This window comes from Lynx rufus, unplaced genomic scaffold (genome assembly GCF_022079265.1).
Source record: "Lynx rufus isolate CCGP_SWC_20201006 ecotype Redwood Valley unplaced genomic scaffold, mLynRuf1.p SCAF_12, whole genome shotgun sequence".
NCBI lineage: Eukaryota > Metazoa > Chordata > Mammalia > Carnivora > Felidae > Lynx > Lynx rufus.
Window position 1 is genome coordinate 51,767,752 of NW_025814826.1, and position 22,396 is coordinate 51,790,147.

The 22,396-nt window shown below is 41.3% G+C and overlaps 1 protein-coding gene across 1 annotated transcript in view; it reads left to right on the plus strand.

Annotated features, from left to right (window-relative positions):
* The first annotated feature begins 284 nt into the window (after positions 1 to 284).
* Positions 285 to 22,396, plus strand: part of TBC1D31 (TBC1 domain family member 31) — a 75,832-nt gene continuing 53,720 nt past the window's right edge. The window contains exons 1-4 of the mRNA XM_047074144.1: positions 285 to 464; positions 4,838 to 4,984; positions 9,524 to 9,639; positions 13,325 to 13,503. Coding sequence (XP_046930100.1) covers positions 388 to 464; positions 4,838 to 4,984; positions 9,524 to 9,639; positions 13,325 to 13,503 — 519 coding nt within the window. The 5' untranslated portion in view covers positions 285 to 387. The remainder of the gene's footprint in view (positions 465 to 4,837; positions 4,985 to 9,523; positions 9,640 to 13,324; positions 13,504 to 22,396) is intronic.

A 22,396-nucleotide genomic window follows, 5' to 3' on the forward strand; every position in this document is an offset into this window, starting at 1 on the left:
CCCCACGGCGCCCTCGGAGTGCAGAGTTCTCAAGCCGATCGCTGATACCCCAGTTCCACACGCAGAAAACTACAATTCCCAGAAGGCTTTGAGCCCCGGGGCTGGTGGGGTGAACCTCTAAAAGGGGTGGAATCTAAGAGAAGGTCGTTGGCCGGTTCCATCGTCCAGAGCGGCAGGGGTCGCTTGGGCGGAGTTGGGAGGAAACGCGCCTCCATATTGGCTGGGAATAAAAAGGGCGGTGTTTAGCGCTCGGTTGGTCGGGTGGCGGGGATCCAGGACGCCAGGGCCCGAGCTCAAATTTCCCGGGCCGGGAGCGCGGGGCCTGCTGGGAAGGCGCCGGGTCCGTTGTGTATCGGGCGGGCGGCGGCGGCCGCGGGGGGCTTCGCCATGCAGAGCACAGACCTGGGCAACAAGGAGAGCGGCAAGTTGTGGCACCGCAAGCCCTCCCCGGCCGCTCGGGACGGGTAAAGGCGATGGGCTGCGGAGGGGCCTGGAGGCCGCGAGGGGCGGGTCCGCGTCCTTGGAGAGGCGTTGGAGGAGCTGTTGGGGATGGTCTTCGGAAGGGGTGTATGGCGCCGGGTAGAAGGGCGGGTTCTGCCTCTGACCCTGCCCCAGATCCCTGGCCTGGGTGATCTGTTGAAAGGCTGGTAGCTTGAGTCTCGCTGTGCCCCGGAAGCCGAGGTCTCATCAGAGATCTCTTCCCGGTCCTGGGGGCGGGGGTCTGGACAAGATTAGCGTGGGGCAGGAGGCAGGTGGTTGGTGATGTGGGCGAGACTTTGTGCCAGGACTCTGCCTAATTACCATAATGGCCCTGTAGTATTCCCGGTGCGCAGTAGATGCTCAGTAAATATTTGTTAACTATTGCAACTGGAAAAGAACTCACGAGGAATGATGCAGGGGAAGGGGAACAGTGCACTTCGACCCCTTCCAAGTGCCCCAATTACCCATCTTGTATCATTGTATGTATTCAGACAGCCACGCATCCATCAGCTATTTGTTGAGCACCAACTCTCTCCCAAGCTTGGAAGCTCTGGGGGACGGCATGGGAACAAAACAAACTTCCGGTTTTCTGGAGCTTACACGTTAGTGTGTATGGCCGGGATGACAGGGGGTTACAAACTACCAGTGCAAGGTGGCCTCCTAGTACGGCCAGCCCTGCTGCTGGGTTTTTGTTTGTTTTTTAATAGACTTTCATTTTCTTAGGACAGTTTTAGGTTCACAGCCAAATTGAGAGGAAGGGACAGAGATTTCCCGTATACCCTCTGCACTCACACATGCATAGTCTCCCCCATTATCCATATCCCCCATCAGAGACGTATATATGTTGCAGTGGATGAACCTAGGTTGACACATCATTATCACCCAAAGACCACAGTTTATGCTAGGATTCACTCCTGGTGTTGTATTTCTATGGGTTTGGGCAACTGTACAAGGACCTGTCTCTACCATTATAGAATCACAGAAAGTATTTTCACTGCCCTAAAAATCCTCTGCTCTGCCTGTTTTTCCCTCCCTCCTCAGCTTTTCTTTTCATTTTGGTCCCAGATACTTAAACTGTTTGAGTCTTAGCCACTCCGGTGTGACTTTAATGGAAACCTTTGCCCCAAGTGGTGCCATCTTGGTTCCAATGGTGGCACACAGATTGATCTTATTGCTTTTAATTTCCCAGAATTTCATAGCCTTTACTGCATCCCTTGGATTCATGTTTCTTGTTCTAGTAACTTTGCTGTCGACCCTTTGGTTGCTCCTCAACAAATCAACAGACTTTAAGTGCCAGCTATGTTTGCTCAAAGCCTGGTGCTGGACGTCCCACTGGCTGCTTGTTTGGTTTCCAATTGCTGTCAGCCTCCTAGCAATGCTGCTTTCCCATCAACTCTGAATAAAAATTGAATAAAAATTTTTGTTTAGAGTAGGGATTCTTCAGCAGGGATTTTCATTTCCAAACATGGAGTTTGTATAAATACTCCCCTTCTTCTGATATTTTCTAAATGGTCTGAAAGTTATTGCCAGCCCACAGTAATTCTATTTCTTGCTGTTAAAAAAATATCTGGATATACATGCAAGATTCAAAAACAGAAAAGAAACAAGTTTTATGCAAATGTTATTTGCTGTTTCCATGAAAATGTAGCTTTCTTTTTGTTCATTAAAGCTCATTGTTATCGCATGGAGTCAGATGGACTTTAGTTGAAGTAAATGTCCATTTACTAACTCTGTGACCTTGGGCAGGTTAATCACTAAGACTTTAAGTGAAGCTAATAATGCCTACCAGACAGGGTTGTCTTAGCACGTTATAAAGACTTTAAAATAGTATCTCAAGCATCTTGGTGTTTGGTAAATATTTGATTTTTTAATTATGTTTAAGGACTGAGAACCTGTCAGGCAACCTATGAGCAATTGAAAGGCAGTTGTTCCAAAATAAATGCTTGAGTTATATGAAAATCCAAAAGGGCAGAATGTTGCTATTAATTATGATTATATCTAGGTGGTAGGGTTATAATCAGATTTATTTATTTATTAGTGTTTTTCTTTACCTTCCTTATTTTGAACAATGATCCTGTAATTTTGTGATCCCAACCCATAATAAAATGTTACAGAAAAAAGAGTGGAGGGAAAAGTCGTTGGCTCTGTCTGATTTTAATTGCTGGGGAACATTTTGATGTTATTACACATTTATTCTCCCCCTCTCCCCTTTGGGGATGTCAAAGGAAAACCAAATCTGGACAGTAGTTAAAGTGGTAAAAACAGATTTTATTCAGGAACTATTGCAATAGAAGACAGGAGACCTCAGTATAGAAATGGTCTCAGCTCTGAATACAGCCTGGGCAAGTGAGAATGTACAGCCAAGGAGCAGGGTGGGAGTCAGTGGGTAGAAAATTACTAAGATGAAACATCTAGGATAATGGGTTTCTGCCTAAACCAGCCTCTAAGGAGATTCTTGATGAAGATAGGCCAGGGTGATCAGATTGATCAGTTATCAAGGATGATCAGGTTTTGAGGGTCAGGGGTTATTTTATTTTATTTTAAGAGAGAATGTAAGCAGGGAAGGGGCAGAGAGAGGGGGAGAGAGAATCCCAAGCCTGCTCTGCACTGTCAGCACAGAGCCTGATGAGCTCAAATCCATGAACCACAAGATTGTGACCTGGGCTGAAATCCAGTCAGACGCCCAACTACTGAACCACCCAAGCACCCCAAAGGGTCAGGGGTTCTAATTTTTTTTTTTTTTTTTTTACATTTTATTTATTTTTGACAGAGAGTACGAGTGGGAGAGGGGCAGAGAGAGAGAGGGAGACACAGAATGTAAAGCAGGCTCCAGGCTCTGAGCTGTCAGCACAGAGCCCAACGCAGGGCTCGAACTCAACAAACCTTGAGATCATGACCTGAGCTGAAGTTGGTTGCTTAACTGACTAAGCCACCCAGGCGCGCCCAGGGGTTCTAATTAAATGGGCTGAGCAGGATTCTTGGTAAAATTAGATTTTACAAGGAAGCACACAGATGGAGGAGTGCCCCTGAGTGTCTCCCTCTCTCTCTGACCCTCCCCCGTTCATGTTCTGTCTCTCTCTGTCTCAAAAATAAACAAATATAGCTGAAAATAAAACTCATTTATGCTTAATTCACTTTGGAACACTTCACTTTATAGTACAGAAACAATCTCATTAAGATATCTTTAAGATATTGAAATTTTTCTTACATGTGGTAGCTTGTGATTTATATGAAACTACCTTTTGCTAATTACATGATTGCATTACATGTGTTTATTGCTTAATGTAACAATTGACTATTCAATCAAAAATACAGTGTCTTATATCTTGTTATTGTCTGTCAGTTAATCACGATTTATGAATCTGTTCATAAGTGTGCTTATTTAAAAAAAATTTTTTTTTGAGACAGAGAGAGACAGAGCATGAACAGGGGAGGGCCAGAGAGAGGGAGACACAGAATCCAAAACAGGCTCCAGGCTCCGAGCTGTCAGCACAGAGCCCGACGCGAGGCTCGAACTCACGGACCGAGAGATCATGACCTGAGCTGAAGTCGGCCGCTTAACCGACTGAGCCGCCCAGGTGCCCCTAAAAAATTTTTTTTAATTTATCATTTATTCATTTTTGAGAGGCAGAGAGACAGAGCACAAGCAGGGGAAGGGTAGAGGGAGAGGGAGACACAAAATCTGAAGCAGGCTCCAGGCTGTGAGCTGTCAGCACAGAGTTTGAACCCGTGAACCGTGAGATCATGACCTGAACCGCAGTCGAACGCTGAACTGACTGAGCCACCCAGGCGCCCCTGAAATTTTTTTTACTTCTAAACCAAAAGCTCCATGAGGGCAGGGCCCATGTCCATCAACTACTTTTAGGTCCCGGCTTGTTCAATGTCTGACACATAGTGAGTTTCCAAGTATTTGATGAATATATGAACAGCAGCCATTTTGATAACAAATAACTTTCTGAACTGCTTTTAGAAATCACTGTCGGGGTGCGCCTGGGTGGCTCAGTCGGTTGAGCGTCCGACTTCAGCTCAGGCCACGATCTTGCGGTCTGTGAGTTCGAGCCCCGCGTCAGGCTCTGGGCTGATGGCTCAGAGCCTGGAGCCTGTTTCCGATTCTGTGCCTCCCTCTCTCTCTGCCCCTCCCCCGTTCATGCTCTGTCTCAAAAATAAATAAATGTTAAAAAAAAAAATTTAAAAAAAGAAATCACTGTCGGATTGCTTCTAGGAGAGCAGCGGGAGGAGAGGGAAGAGCGGGTAGGCAGGAAACTTCAAAGTCAGTGAAGTATATTATAAAACCCGTATTTTTCATAGTAACAAGTAATGCTTGACATAGAATTAAATGTCTGTTTGTTTTTGACAGAATTATAGTGAACATCATTCACAGCTCTTCTGATCACCTGCCCAAAGTCTTGCGATTTTTGAACGTGACTTTTGATAGCTCAGGTGATTGCTTAATTGCCGGGGACCATCAAGGAAATATCTATGTTTTTGACTTGTATGGAAACAGGTGAGCAGATACTTTTGATATATACTTTATTTAACAAGTTATTCACTGCCAGTTTTAGTACCTGCTGTTAATTATTCATTCAGCAAGATTCATTAAGTTCTGACTGTATTTCAGGTAACTTGTAAAACACTGTCACAAGTGCTGACAGGAGAAAGTGGGAAGGCATGGGAAATATGTTTAGATTTTTTTTAGAGAATTAAAGTTCCGGTTGGAACAGTATCTCTAGTAGCATGTTTTTCCTTAAGTTTAAAAATTTACTGTTGCTAACTTATCAACATCTGGTACTTTATTCGGCAATTTAGAAAGAACTTTACTTTGTACGTTATTGTCACAGTTTACACGTGTAGCAGTTTTAAAGAATTGTTCCTCACTCTTCTGCCTCCTCTTCCTTTGCTGAACAATTTAGTACAGAAGCAGTTAGGTGCGATTGATCGAGGGAGTCATCCCTGCAAGGGGGGTAGGTGGGAGGGAGACCTGTCTGCCTGGCCAGAGTCAGAAGGTACCTGCATGGGGGTTGGGGCAATCACGGGCAAGGCAGAGGGCTTAGGCAGAGGGCTTTGACGGAGTGAGTAAATATGTTGAGGATAACGGGGCCAGGTTTCTAACAATCGGAAAGGGGAGTTACAAATATGGAAAAGTAGAAAACTAGAATGAACGCCGTGGCACTGGATTGATATTGGATGTATCTGTCTGTACTGCTGGTTTTGAATATATAGACGTAGAAATAAATAGAAATGTATATGAGAGAGTGAAGGAATTTTCTTTTTTTGAGGGGAGGGATGTGTGTGAGGGAGGGGCATAGAGAGGAGAGAGAGAATCCCAAGCAGGCTCCATGCTGTCAGCACAGAACCCGACCTGGGACTTGAGCTCACAAACTGTGAGATTGTGACCAGAGATGAAAGCAAGAGTTGGACGCTTAACTGACTGAGCCACCCAGGCGCCCCTGAATTATTATTATTTCTTTAATATGTTTTTTGAGAGATGGGAGGGGGGCCTATAGAGTGAGCAAGAGAGAGAATTCATGCTGAGCATGGAGCCAGATGAGGGGCTTGATCCCAGGACCATGAGATCATGACCTGAGCCAAAATCAAGAGTCAGATGCTTAACTGACTGAGCCACTCAGCACCCCAAGAGTGAATGGATTATAGCTCTTTCCTAGCTTTGCCTGCTTATAGGACCTGGGAGCAACAGCACCCTGGTAGCAATGAATGTACCCAGTGCCCATTTGTTTTCTAAATATCACTTTCTGCTCAAAGTAATTGGATCCTTGCAGAAATGGCCAGTTTCAGGATGGAGGCAGGGAAAGTACAAGGTGAGCCTGGAACGTTATGTAGCCAGAAAGAAGGAATTATTTAAAGAAAAAGTATCAAAAGGACATAAATGTCAGCTTAAAAGAGCTCCTTCTTTCCATATTGGAGACACTTTGAGTATCAAAATAAAAAATGATAGTAATGGGACATAACCCATTGAGTAAAATAGAAATCTATAAATTCATGCTGTAATCAATAAACTGTTTCATGAGAGGGGATATTCACATAGTCACAAAGCACCTCCCCACAAAATGCTTACTAATTATAGAGGAGAAAAAGATTAATTTTACACTGAAGAAGTCTAGCAAACACCACACTAGTATCAAATGATTAAAGTCAATGAGTGGAGGGACCAATCACTGATGGGGCGCGGGGAAAACAACAGTCTCACTTCTGTGGTATTCCTGCCGAAGAAGTGTAACCTGCATCTAATCAGTGGAGTCAGACAAAGCTAAATTAAGGGAGTGTGTAACAAGATGGCCTATAATCTTCCCAAGGGTCAAGGTCATGAAAGTTGTAGAAAGACCAGAAGATTGTTCCAGTCTGGGAGAGACTAGAGACATGACAAGTAAAGGCGTGAATCTGGACTGATCCTTTTGCTGTTAAGGACATTACTGGGGACAACTGGCAAAATTGAATGGGGTCTGAGGATTGGGTGGTGGTAACATATAAATGTAATTTTCGTACAGTTGTATTGTGATTATGTGGGAGAATTTCCTTGTTTGTAGGAAACATGATCATGGTAACTTACTCTCAAATCGTTCAGGAAAGGAAGAGGTCTTATATAATTAATTTATCTGTGATTTATTAGGTAGAAATCTGTTAATCATTGTTTCTGCTCTTTACCAAAAAAGTAACAGTCACAATTCTCTCACCCTTTACTCTTGCCTAACCTACCTACCCTGCCAATTCTCAATCTTAAATCAATACAACTGTCTCTTCTTTGCTCCCACTGTTAAAGAAAACAAAAATAACTGTTGATTGATGCCGTTACAGAATAATGGACTTCAACGTTAATGATGCTTTCATTTCATTTGCTCATCAATAGTTATTACTTCTCCCACTCTCCTCCAGCATTCCAAACCTTTGCCTGCTTCCTTGTCTCCTTGTGTTTGACCCCATTCTTACTTAACTACGTGGCCTCCTACTCATTAGAAAACAGACACTTTTAAGCTTCCTTTCCTCCTCCCCAGAGCAGCCTCAGATACATAACCATCCATATCTCTTTGTCAGTTTATTCATAAAAATAAGTGATCCTAACTTCTTCCAGTGCTAATCTTGATCTTCTATAGCCGACCCTGAGACTTTGCACCATGAGTGTTCCTCTCTTTTATTTTGTTCACTGTCCCTTTTCTCTCCGTCTGTAAAGCAGAGAGGTTAAGTGGTAGAACTGAGACTTGAAATCGGGCTTGTCTGATTCTAACACCCACTACGTGGGGTTCCCTCAGAAATCTTACTTGCCTAATCTACTGGTCTCTTTTCAATTTTCATCATACTATGTACTTTTTTTTTTAAGACTTTATTTTTAAGTAATTTCTACACCCAGCATGGGGCTCAAACTCATGACCCTGAAATCAAGAGTCACCAGCCAGGCGCCCCTCTCATCTTACTAAATACTCATTTTCCCCTCCTCCCTGGAATTTTTTTCTTTTGCTTCAAGGTACAGCTCTTTCCTGATTTTTCTACTCGTCTGATCATTTTTCCCCTGGTTTTGCTGACTCTTCTGCCAGTGCCTACCCCTTAATTGTGCTGCTCAGGCATCTGTCCTTGGGCTGCTCCCTTCCATGTTCCCCATATTCTCATTCATAATCTCATCAGCAGCAAGCCTAAGCTTTCAGCTGCTGTGCAAATACTGTTAACCCAGATCTGCTTCTACTACCTGCTGGATGTCTTCTATATTAGGCTGTCGCGTGCAGGAGCCACGAGCTGCATCGAGCCCTGGAGCCCTTGAAAGTTGGCTACTCCGGGGGCACTTGGGTGGCTCGGTCAGTTAAGCGTCCGACTCTTGATTTAGGCTCAATTCACGATCTCACAGTTCGTGAGATCGAGCCCTGTGTCAGGCTCTGCGCGGACATCAGGGAGCCTGCTTGTAATTCTCTCTCCCCCTCTCTTTCTCTGCCCCTCACCCCTGCCTCTCTCTCAAAATAACTAAATAAACATTAAAAAGATAAAAGAAAATTGGCCAGTTCAAATTGAGATGTGCTGTTAGTATGAAAAAAATAATGTAAAATATCTCAATAATTTTTATTGATTAAATGTTGAAATGATAATTATATATTAATTAAATAAAATATGTTATGAAGATTAACTTTACCTTTTTCCACCTTTTTCACTGTGGCTCCTAGAACATTCTAAGTTACACCTAAATGGCCTGCATTACATTTCTTGGACAGCACAGCTCTAAATGTTTTGCAAAGGCCTTAAACTCGACATATTTAAAACCAGGCCTATTTCCTACCCCCAGACTTGTCCCTCTTTTGCCCAATCTTGAAAACTTGATTTTTTTTAGTAAATTAAACTCTAGCTATGTGCCAAGTACTCTGCTAGGCACTTAGCATATGTTATTTCATTCAATCAACATATTCTCTCACTTAATCATCACAACAAGCTTATGAGATCTCTTTTCTCACCCTCATTTTGCACGTGAGGAATTCCTGATTCCTCCCTCTTCACCTCATGTTTGCTGCATCACCAAGCCTCTCTCCCGCTTAACACCTGACACTTGTCCTGTTTGTCCTTTCCATTTATACCCGTAACTCTGATTGAGATGCTCTGTAGTGGCTTCCTTCTTTTTTGTTTTTATTTTATTCTACTGTAAAGTTTATTTCTTTATTTGGAGAGAGAGAGTATGCAAGAGGGGCATCTCACACAAACTGTGAGATCACGGTCTGAAACCAAGAGTCCAACATTCAACCGACTGAGCCACCCAGGCGCCTCCTTAGTAACTTTCTTCATGGTCTCTTCTTGTCCCTCTATCCATTTGCCATTGCTGCCAGAATCCTCTTCCTAAAAGACATATCTTGTCATAATTCTGCTATGCTTAAAACCTGATAAGTAAAATCCAGATTCCTTTACATGCATACAGCACTCTTCATAATCTATTTTTGGCCTACCACAATGGGCATTCATTTTTCTGCATTTCATTTTCTTCATCTCTAAGGACTCCTCCAGCGTAAAATTTATGATTGTTGGAGGAATTTCTGATACTAATGCAGTAATCTCTTAATAGGTTTAATCTTGTTCAGCGAACGGCACAAGCTTGCACAGCTCTGGCCTTTAATCTCCGTAGGAAGTCTGAGTTCCTTGTGGCGTTAGCTGATTACTCTATTAAATGTTTCGATTCAGGTAAGAAATTCTCCTGTTTATCTTCTGAATATGAGTAGAATTTAGACTGAAGCACTGCAAGGAATTTGCCAATCTGTATCATCTGAGGGGGTAGTCCCCACAAGACAGCACTCACTTCAGACATTAGCAACAAGTTTGGGGGTCCCGGGACCACCCTCACGTCAGATCAGCTGGCTACAAATTCAGGGTTCCCCACAGCTACCTTCGGGTTTGATATTCACTAGAATGACTCAACAGAACTCAGGAACACACTCCACTTATGATAATAGTTTAATGCAGCGGAAGGATATAAATTAGAACCAGCCAAAGGTGGGACACACAGGGTAGAAAGTGGGAGGCTCCCAAAGGAGAAGCTGCGGTTATCCCTAGGGACGTAGTCCCCTCCCAGCATCAATATGTGGCCCTCCACACTGAGTATTGCCAAACCAAACATATACCTAAGCTTTGATGTCCAGGACTTTTATTGAGGCTCCGTTACACAGATTTATGACCGATTGGGTTATTGCCCACCTGTTTGAACTCAAATTTCCAGCCTTCCTCCTCTCTCTGGAGGTTGGGCGGATATCACGTGGCTGAACGCCCTAACCTTCTAGTCACCCACATGATTGATCTTTCCCGCGTGGCCAGCCCAGTCTCTGAGGTTCTCTTCTTAGATAAGCCATCGGGTGTTGTCTGAGGGACCTGCCGTGAATAACAGAGACACCCTATCACTGGGGAAATTTAAGGGATTTATAGATTGTCTCCCAGGAACCTAGACAAAGGCCATACCTCTCTTTGAAGCCCCAACTCCTTACTATGTAGGAACAAGAATAATAACTTTCTTAATATAACCTATGTGTTTTATACTACATTGTGTATTTTTAGAACATTTAGAGTTCTGTAAACTGAACCTCTTATTAAGAGAAAAGATATCTCAACTGTATTGTTTTTTTCTTGATAGAAGGACACCTGGGTGGCTCGGTTGAGTGTCCAACTTGGGCTCAGGTCATGATCTTGCGGTTCGGGAGTTCGAGTTCCAGATCGGGCTCTTTACTGTCAGCACAGAGCTCTCTTTGTATCCTTTGTACTCCCTTATCTCTGCCCCTCCCCAACTCATGCTCTCTCTCTCAAAAATAAACATTAAAAAAGTAAATAAAGTAATTGATAGACTATTTTAAAAGATAGTAATAACAATAGTAATAACAGTGATAGTTAACACATAGTGTTTACTCTTTGCCAGGTACTGTTCTATGACTTTATGTATGTTAATTTTAATCATCATAAAACCCACAGACATCGATATTGTTAACTCCATTTACAGATGAGGAAGCTGAGGCACAGAAGTAACTTAACCAAGGTCTCTCACGGCTTGTAAGCAGTGGAGCCAGAATTCCTAACCTGGAAGTCTAGCTCCAGGGTCCCTGCTCTTAATCACTACTACACTGTCACTGTGCACGTGCGAAGACAAACCAGTCGTCCTTCAGTGATGCCCAGACACAGTCTGTGTTTGTACAGCAGGGACTTCTCTTTCTAGTCTGTTTTCTCTGCATATGCCTCTTTTCCGTTCTAACAAATATATGATCCTATCTCTACTGTCGTGTGGAGTCATTTCCTTTACTTCATTAAAAATATTCATACAGAATTTTAAAATCAGTACAGAATATTCTACTCTACAGATGTTTGCAGCACCATAATTATTAAACCTGTTACCTGTCAGTGGCCTTTAAACTGTCTCCAATTTTTGGTGTTAAAAAAACACTACTGTCACAGAAGTTCTAAAAAACCAAATGTTTATACTCATCTGTGATTGCTTCCCTTGGATTCCACCCATTCTCTTCTTCTCTCTTAGTTCCATCTGTTTACAATCTGTTCTGTCTGTTGAACGCCCCACCCCTACCAATGAAGCCCCTTCTTTAAGATGTTTTCTCCACCTCCCCAGCTACCTCCCTCTTCACTGCTAAATCTTGCTTCTTCACGGCACCCATTGGTGGATTCTGATTTTTGCTTTCCCCACTCCACGCTGTTGAGACTTCTCTAAGGCCATTAGTAACCTCTGATTGTTTAAATGTTTTCTTTCTTTTGAGAGAGGGGGAGAGTGTGTGCGTGCACGAGTGGGAAAGGGGCAGAAAAAGAGGAAGAGAAAGAATCCCAAGCAGGCTCCACACTCAGCAAAGAGCCTGACATAGGGCTCGATCCCACGACCCTGAGATCATCACCTGAGCCAAAACCAAGAGTTGGACGCTTACCTGACTGAGCCACCCAGGTGCCCCAGTAACCTCTGTTTGTTTAAGCTCTCTTTATACTTTTCACCCTACCCCTCAGTAGCATTTAACACTTTGCTTTACATTAAGACCTTAGTTTTCATACTCTTCTCTCTCTTGGTTTTCCTCCTACCATTCTGACTGCTTCTCAGTAGTCTTTCCTGTGTTCTTTCAGTGGTCCCTAGACTTAGGGAGTTTTTACCCAATTAAAAAGAAAGTAGAGGAACAACAACCCACACGGGTTGTCAACTTTTAATTTTAGCGACATAGGAAAAAACGATAGAACTTCATTTCATAAAACGAGAGATTGTTTTTAACATAAAGAAACTTAGAAGGATAGAATGCTAGATTAAAAGGTAGTACTTTCAGTTTAGCTTTATGAAAAACTCATGTCATTGTCCTTATTTTTCTCATTTCACTGAAGACCAATGAAAAATTGATCATTAACTAATGCCAGACTTCAGACCGGTGTTTGGAAACTACCACTCTTCTCCCCAAGGGTTTCTCTGTTCCTCTGTTCCTCTGTTTTCAGTTTTGACCTACTTTGTGTCTTAATGCTTCCCAGATTTACATCTTGCTTTCTGATTATTCTCCTCAGTTTCATCTTTCTGAAAGAAAAAATTCTGTTCATAACAGTAAAACATGTTCACCACAGCAAACTGGAAACACAGGAAAATGTAAGAGAGAACATAAAAATCACTTATAATTCTATGACCCAGTGATAATTGTAATGAAGTTTTTGGTATTTTCTCTGCTGGGCTGTTTTCTGTGCTTCTCTCACATGCACACACGCACCTCAGGATCCATTTTAAAAATCAAATTCATGATCTCTTCTTCCCACACTGCTAAATCTGTTTCTCTTTATGTGTTTCTTAAATCAGCTAATAGTATCGCCATCTAGTTATATAACTAAACTAGCACCGTTGAAGTCTTAACTCGTCTTTTATTTCAATACATCTAGTTGATCACAAAGCCGTTTGAATTTCTCCTTCATAACTCTTGACTTTCTTCCTTTCTCCATTGCCACATTTGTATTTTAAACCTTCCTTATCGCCTCCTCGGATTATTATAGCAGCAGATAAATTAGTTGTCTAGTCTCTTCCTTCTTTCCACCGTATCTCTCATGTATCTTCAGAGTGCTCTCTCTGAAATACACAACAGATATGATACTTTTCTATGTAAAACTATTACAAGAGAAAGCCCAAACTCCCTACCACCACATCTAAAGCTGTTCTTAAACTCTTTTTCATTTGGCCTCATCTCCTCACATGTCCATGACGTTTGCGTTACTAACCTGTTCCATTGTGCATTTTATCAACTGGCCAGCTTCCATTGTTGTAGGTGTTAACGAAGGTGTCTCGTATAAATACCTACCTATCAGTTGAATCAGTCCTTGGGTGATACATAGTGTTTTCCCTGTATGACTCTTTTACTTTTTACCACAGTTACCAAGGAGCTAGTTAGCTGGATGAGAGGACACGAATCATCAGTATTTTCGATCTCTGTGCACACATCAGGGAGATATGCCATCACTACTTCTTCTGATACGGCACAGCTGTGGGACTTGGACACCTTTCAGAGAAAAAGAAAGCTGAATATTCTACAGTCTGTGGGAATACAGAAGGTCAGTGAGTGCGGGGCACATCTTGGTCTGTCGTGCTTCTCTGACTCGTTTCTCGGTTAGCAGGATTTATAGATGATGTGAGAGTAACGATGTACTTTGTCCCACATAGCCGTGTTCTTATAACTCAGCAACAACTGAAGCAGAGTGGCCCATGCGATGAAAGATGTTGCTTGTGGCTACAATTTCTAACTTACTGGGTTTTTGTTTTTGAAAAAGTTCAAACACGGAGCAGATTTGTAAGAATTTCACAGTGAATACATGTACGAACACCATGTAGATTCTACTGTTAACATGTTCCTATACTATCCTGTACTGTACTTTCGTTATTACGTTATTATGTTGTTATAACACCGTATTAAGGTTCTATCCATCTTTCTGTCCCACTGTTCATTCTTTTCTTGCTTTTCATTTTAAAGTGAGTTGCAGACATTAATGTATTTGCCTGTAAATACTTAAGACTGAATTTAATTGACTATGGCTCAGTATCTGTTGATGTGAAACTTACATATAATGAAATGCACAGATGTTTGTATTCATTTGTTAAGTTTTGTCAAATACATATACCTTTATAACCTGTGCAATCCTATTATTACCATCATCCCAGAAAGTTCCCATATATCCCTTCCCGGGTAAGCACTATTCTAATGTTTTTTTACCATAGATTAGTTTTGTCTGTTCTAAAATTTCAAATAAGGGGCGCCTGGATGACTCAGTTGAGCGTCCGACTCTTGATTTCTGCTCAGGTCATGACCCCCAGGGTTGTGGGATCAAGCCCTGCCATCAGTCTCTATGCTGAGCGTGGAGCCTGCTTGAGATTCTCTGTCTCCCTCTGTTCCTCTCCCCTGCTCATGCTCTCTCTCTCTCTCTCTAAAAAATAATAAAATAAAATTTCAAATAAATATTACAACCAGTCACTGTTGGTATGTATGAAGCTTTTCTTCTTCAGCGTGATTTTGAGATTCACCCATGTTGTTGTATGTACCAGCAGTTCATTCCTGTTTATGTATTTACTTATTTATTTTTAGTGTATTTATTTATTTGGGGAGAGAGGGCAGAGCACATGCAGGGCAGGTGCAGAGAGAGGGAGAGAGAGAATTTCCAAGCAGGCTCTAAGCTGTCAGCTCAGAGCCCAATGTGGGGCTCAATCCCCCGAACCGTGAGATCATGACTTGAGCTGAAATCAAGAGTTGGACGCTCAACCGACTGAGCCACCCAGGTGCCCCATTCCTTTTTATTGTTGATCAGTATTCCTTTCTATGCATAAATCACTTTTTAAAAGAATATCCAATTCTTTTGCTTTCATGACTTAATTTTTTTCCCCCATTTGATTAGCTAAATACTATTTTCAAGATTGTCTGAGTCTCCTATGAGATTGCTTTAGGTTATATTATATGTGCAATATTGCTTTTAATTTCTTGGTCATTAACATGAACAGCTAGCAGGGCATGTCAACCAGAAATTTATTTTGTAGTCTCCTTGGACATGTCAGAGTTCTTTAGATTGCCTTTAATAATTAAAAAAAGATAAAAGTTGTAGCCAGCTTATTCATCAGGGATTTAGGCCAAATATCTTAGTAGGTCTTTTCTTGTTTAATTGCTTTAGTGCTTAACTTGAATTTTAAATTCTAAAGAAGAGTGCCTTGGAATCGAACCCACAATGGAAACAGTTATGAAACAATGACACAAAAACCATCTGTTCTTTTTACCATGAAATTAAAACTAGTAGATGCTGGATAGTTGCCAATTCTAACCTTGCATTGACATTTAGATATTTTAGTTTAACAGATAGGACTCCAAAAGTTAGTGATAGGAGAATAAGATTTAGAAAACATACGTATAATATGCAGTATGCATGTAAGTATTGTTCTAAAATAATAGGACATTATAGTCTATATGTTACCTGCAAACGTTTTCTCAAAGGACCAGATAGTAAATATTTTTGATTCTGCAGACCAAGAGCAAAATTGAAGATATTATGTATATATTTACATGACTGCCTACAGTGAAATAATTTTTTTTTTTTTTTATTAAAAATTTTTTTTTTTTCAACGTTTATTTATTTTTGGGACAGAGAGAGACAGAGCATGAACGGGGGAGGGGCAGAGAGAGAGAGAGACACAGAATCGGAAACAGGCTCCAGGCTCCGAGCCATCAGCCCAGAGCCCGATGCGGGGCTCGAACTCCCGGACCGCGAGATCGTGACCTGGCTGAAGTCGGACGCTTAACCGACTGCGCCACCCAGGCGCCCCGTGAAATAATTTTTAAAAGGTAAAAAAGAAACATTCTTAGGTCCAAAACAAGAACTGAAGGAGGGCCCGATTGTTGCCACTCCTGGCTTATTCTGTTGAAAACAGGAAGTAGTTGTAAGCTAATCTTAAAGTAAAACTTTTAGGGGCACCCGGGTGGCTCAGCTGGTTAAGCGGGTGGCTCAGCTGGTTAAGCGTCTACTCTTGGTTTCCGTTCAGGTCATGATCTCATGGTTCGTGAGTTCGAGCCCCACATCAGGCTCTGTGCTGACAGCGCAGAACCTGCTTGGGATTCATTCTCTCTCTTTCTCTCTCTCTCTCTCTCTCTCTCTCTTTCTCTCTTTCTGCCTCTCCCCTGCTCTTTCACTCACTCTCAAAATAAGTAAATAAGAAAAAAAAAAGTAAAACTTTTATTCTTACCAAGTGTTTACTAAGTCTATGTATTTATTCCAGTTTCTGATTCTGTATTTCAAATAGAACAACTTTTGGGGTGCCTGGGTGGCTCAGTCAGTTAAGCTTCCAACTCTTGATTTCGGCTCAGGTCATGATCTCACAGTCATGAGGCCAAGCCCTGAGTCAGGCTCTGTGCTGGGTGTGGAGCCTGCTTAAGATTGTCTTAGGAGTGCATGTGTGCTCTCCCTCTCTCAAAAGTAAATAAATAAGTAGAACTTTTGTGGCTTTTTTTTTTGGTGATACATGGTGACAAATGATGCTGTGAGTTTCATTTTATGATGGCCCTTTTTTTTTCTTAATGTTTATTTGTCTTTGAGAGAGAGAGAGAGAGAGAGAGAGAAGAGCATGTGAGCAGGGCAGAGAGAGGAGATAGAGAGTCCCAAGCAGGCTCCGAGCTGTCATGCAGAGCCCAACTCAAGGCTTGAACCTGCAAACTGTGAGATCATGACCCAAGCTGAAATCAGGAATTGGACACTCAACTGACTGAGCCACCCAGGCACCCCTATGATGGCTCTTTTTAATCTAAAATAGCCTTCTGCCATTTTTGTCCTATGACATTATTATTATTTATTTGTTTAAAAAATTTTTTTTCATGTTTATTTATTTTTGAAGGAGAGAGAAACAGCATGAGCAGGGGAGGAGGAGGGGCAGAGAGAGTGGGAGGCACAGAATTGAAAGCGTGCTCCAGGCTCCAAGCTGTCAGCACAGAGCCCAACACAGGGCTCGAACTCCCCAACTGCGAAGTCATGACCTGAGCCGAAGTCGGATGCTTAACTGACTGAGCCACCCAGGTGCCCCGATTTATTTATTTATTTTAACGTTTATTTATTTTTGAGAGACGGAGACAGAGTGCAAGTTGGGGAGGGGCAGAGAGAGAGGGAGACACAGAATCCCAAGCAGGCTTCAGGCTCTGAGCAGTCCACACAGAGCCTGATGCGGTGCTTGAACCCCTGGACCGTGAGATCATGACCTGAGCCGAAGTCGGATGCTCAACCGACTGAGCCACCCAGACACCTCTCATTTATTTATTTTGAGAGCAACCAGGACAGCTGTCCTGGAAAATGCCCCAAATTCTGGATTTGTTCTCACTCTTCTTCATTATTTCATTTAACTTATTCTCTCATTTGTATTTCTTGTAAGCTAAAGGCTTGACTAGATTCATGTTCAACATTTTCAATGAGCCGAGCCACTAACCTTACGAGTAGGATGCAAACAGTAGCAGCATTCGCCTTAGTGTTGGCTTCAGGAGGGAGGGGGATGGTGCACACAGAGCACAGTACAAGTCAGCTGCAGCTGCTGCTGTTTCTGTTGTCTGTTATTCTTACCCGTTATCTGGTTCTGTTACGGGATTATCTCAGTCCAATCAGATGCCTGTTTATAAAGCCGCAAGGTAACTGTGTTGTATTTCTTTCGAACTACATGAAATGGATGAACGATACCTCATCAGCAACTCAGAAACCCGAAAGTTTTTAAATAACTTACTTGGGGCGCCTGGGTGGCGCAGTCGGTTAAGCGTCCGACTTCAGCCAGGTCACGATCTCGCGGTCTGTGAGTTCGAGCCCCGCGTCGGGCTCTGGGCTGATGGCTCGGAGCCTGGAGCCTGTTTCCGACTCTGTGTCTCCCTCTCTCTCTGCCCCTCGCCCGTTCATGCTCTGTCTCTCTCTGTCCCAAAAATAAATAAACGTTGAAAAAAAAAATTAAAAAAAAAAAATAAAATAAAATAAAAAAATAAATAACTTACTTGGCGGCAAAATCCGATCTTGCCTAAATTCATTTGGCAGCAAAATCTGAACTGAATTGACATGAGGCTGAAATATTAATAGGTTTGAGTATGGAGTATTGCCCCAGGTCACCCAGGGGTTCCACATGTAATGTTACAAAATACGCATCATATTACCTTTCTTAAAGCGGAAGTAATTCTGAATTCTGGAACATATCTGGCACCAAGGGTTTCAAATAAATAACTGTGGACCTTTGATTTCAAAATGTTTTTAAAGAACCTGTCATCCTGGGGCACCCAGGTGGCTCCATCAGCTGAGCGTCCAACTCTTGGTTTTGGTTTGGGTCATGATCTAACGGTTCGTGGGTTCGAACCTCTGCTGTCAGTACAGAGCCCACTTGGGATTCTCTCTGCCTTTCTCTCTGTCTCTCTCTGCCCCTCCCCCGCTAGCTCTCTTTGTCTCTCAAAATAAGTAAATAAACTTCAAAATAAATAAATAAGTAGATAGATAGATAGAACCTGTCATTCCAACATCTTTCCACTGGGTTTTTGTACCTGGCAGTAGCAGTAATCAATACCAATAACAATAGATAACCCATTGTTGGGTATTCACTGTGTACCTTACACTTCATTTAGTTATTTTTAAACTTAAATAATTCTAAAAGTAGATACCATTCTCATTTTACAAATGGGGAATCGGAAGTTCAGAAACACGAAGTAATGTGCCCTGGGTCACATAGCTTACCAAAGACGCGTGGTTTGACTGTAGGCCCGTCTTACCCCAAAGTCATTCCAGGATACCATACTGCCTCTCAGGTAAGCCAGTCATACCTCTTCCTATTAGTAGATTTTGATTATTTTGTTGATGTTTGAGGTAGAATATTTAAATTAAATATTTAGTTTGGGATTTTTGAATAAATCCTAGGATTTCTGATTACTGTGGTTCAGTATATGTCAGAGAATGTTTTCTGATGGATGTAAGAAAACATTTGACAAAGAATGTGTTGCCAAACTTAATTCACTTTTTGTGCACAGTTGGCGCTTGCTAAATTTTTCCTCAATTGTACGTTTGACTTAATTGTACATTTGCTCTTATTACCATCCTGAACTCTTGACTTTCAAAAGAGCTCACAGGCCTCTCAAAAGTGAGTTGGACGTGGGTTCGAGCCCCGCATCGGGCTCTGTGCTGACAGCTTGGAGCCCAGAGCCCACTTTGGATTCTGTGTCTCCCTCTCTCTCTGTTCATCGCCCCCCCCCCGCCACCGCCCTGCCACTCGCACTCTCTCTCCCTCTCTCTCTCAAAAATAAATAAACATTAAAAAAATTTTTTTAATTCAAAAGTGAGTTGGAAAGCCTGGATTTTCCTATTTTACAAGGAAAACTGCAGCCCCGCCCTGATGCCCAACCCTCCAAAAACTATGTTTTGCTAGTGCTTTTGAAGTTTTTTCTAAGCTTTTTATGATTGTCAAGACATGACACTATCTAAATAATGACATGATTCATTAGGAACAATTTTATAATCATTAAAATCTGGCAATTAAAATCACAAATCTAGTAATGAATAATCATGTAGGCAATAATCTATCACAGCTCTTCCCCTAAAATAGCAGTTGGTGCTCATTAACTTTAAAGCTTTTGCTTCTCCCAGAAGGAATAAACTTTATTACTTTTCTAGAAAAATATTGCTAATTATAATAAAAATCTTAAGTTACTTTTTTCCACATTGGTTTTGAAACAGCGTCTCAGCCTTCATTACTGATCACAGGGTATTCAGTGCACATGCTTTCAGTAAGAACTTCCGGTTATAAATCTTCCTGAATCTGTTGGCGAATGATGTACCAGTGATTGTCTTTGATAAAGTGGGCCAAGGACTAAAGTGAGGGTTGAATCAGGCAAGGGCAGCAATCAAATTAGCATTTTTTATTGTGTCTTATTAGCATTAACACTGAGTAGATTGTTTTAATTAACCAGTATGTCCCATAGTGTACTATGTATGTATGTGTGTAAGGGCTGTGTTTTTTTATCACTATTTGCTTTTGAAAAAAGATACTATTATATGTATATCAGACAGAACAGTTCATGATAACAGCCTTCAACTATTGTTATAAAAATAACAGGTTTCCATTCCCTGAAATTTTTATAGTAATATCATTAACTATTAGAATCATTTCTTAACTGTGTATATATAATAGCTTAGGTGAAAACATAAATTACATGGAAAGTTGCAGAAGTATTTCATACAGGTGCCTTATTGATTTGTTATTTTTGTAACACTGGAAACAGCCACAGTAGATGTGACGTTGACCCTGCTTTTCCCCTGGACCTTTTTGGCCTGCTCCCTCTCATTATTGTGATGACAGCCATATCCTGATTGTAAATACTCAAGAGACACTCCAATCCAGCGTTAAAAACGTTGAGTGCTTCCTCCCCGAAGAATGTAGCATTTCAAGAGAAAATAGGCCTCCCTCTGACACTAGTAAATTCTGAAGGTGTGTGACAAATCAGGGGTCAGAAAAGAGTCTACAGATTGTCCAAGGGGTTCTGCCTTCTCGGTGAATCCCTGTTCCTGTCCAACACAAGAACAAATCCTATGTTCAAATACAAAGTATTACAATAAGCTTGGATGTAGTGAAGTCTATTCTAGATGGGAATGAAAGAATAAAGAGCTAGAGATGTAGCTAAGGATTAAACCATGGGAAATATCTCAGGCTATTTGAGGAGATGTATTTTGAGAAGATGGGCAGGAATATTTTGTTCTTAAGGTATTGGTTTCTTCCATTTTCTTTACTTCTTTCTTTTCCTTCCTTCCCTCCCTCCCTCCCTTTGTGTGCTTTACACAAATGACACAAAATTTTATTAGAGGCCATTGAAAGTCTTATGAGAAAATGGTGAATTTTAACTAAAATTTTATATTATCAAAATTAAGCAGTGTTGGGGCAACTGGGTGGCTCATTCCGTTGGGTGTCTGACTTCAGCTTCGGTCATGATCTCATCATGCATGAGTTCAAGCCCCGTGTCGGGCTCTGACAGCTCAGAGCCTAGAGCCTGCTTTGGATTCTGTGTCTCCATCTCTCTCTTCCCTCTCCTGCTCCTTCTCTGTCTCTCTGTCTCTCTCTCTCTCTCAAAAATAAACAAACAGTAAAGAAATTTTTTTAAAAAGTAAGCATCATTTAGTGTTTATGTATAGAAACTAGCAATAAATGGTATTTTCAGATTTGCTATTAAGTTCAATCTCAATTGTCCATTAAATAGTCATGAATAAAATACCATGTTTTTGTTTTCAACTTTTTACTTTTATAAATAATGCTCAACAAACATTTATGTACATTTATCTCAAAGCACTTTGCTGATTTTTTTTCCAAAGGATTAACTTTTAGAAGCCGACTGACTAGTTTAGGAGTGATGTGTATTTTCAAGGCTGTTGAAATGTGTTGTACAATATCTGTAACCAATTTTTATTACCAGCAGCCATGTGTAACAGTGCCTGTTTCCTATACTGTCACCAACGTTTAGTATTTTTAACATTTATGAGTAGCCAGTATTTCATTGTGTTTATATTAGCATATAGTTTGTAAATAAAATACATATGTTAGCATATGTAGTTTGTGTGCATGTATATGTGTGTGTTATTTTTATAGTAAATTTGATACTCATAAAATGCTATCATTGTTTTCATTTCAATCTTTTGTAAGGTTAAATGTTTTAAAATTTTTACTTAGTATTTTATGAATTGCCTAGTTATTTTAGTCCCCTATTTTTTATTTAAGAAACTTTTCCTTTTAGTTTATGATAGTATATGAGATATCAGTATTATCCCATCATATGTTGTAAATGTATTTTTTTTCCAGTTTAAGGAAAAGTAACTTTTTTTTTAAGGTTTTTTTTTTTTTCTTTTTTTTTTTTTTTTTTTTTTAGGGGCACCTGGGTGGCTCAATCGGATGAGTGCCCAACTTCGGCCCAGGTCATGATCTCATAGCTCATGGGTTCGAGCCCTGTGTTGGGCTCTGTGCTGAAAGCTTAGAGCCAGGAGCCCACTTTGGATTCTATGTCTCTGTCTCTATCCACCCCTCCCCTGCTTGCTTACTCACTCTCTCGCTCTCTCTCTCAAAAATAAATAAACACTAAAAAAAGAATCTTAAAAACAATTTTTTTTAATGTTTATTTATTTTTGAGAGAGAGGCGGGACAGAGGATCCAAAGTGGGCTCTGCACTGAGAGCACTATGTGGGGCTCGAACTCATGAATGGTGAGATCATGACCTGAGTCGAAGTCAGACGCTTAACCAAATGAGCCACCCAGGCACCCCAAGAAAAAGTAACTTTTTAAAAGAAAAATTGACTACTTGTATTACTTTATTTTATCTTATTTTTACAGAGAGAGAGAGCATGCAGGAGGGAAAGAGGGGGAGAGAGAGAGAGAGAGAGAGAGAAAGAAGCTTAAGCAGGCTTCACACTCAGTGTGGAGCCAGACACGGGG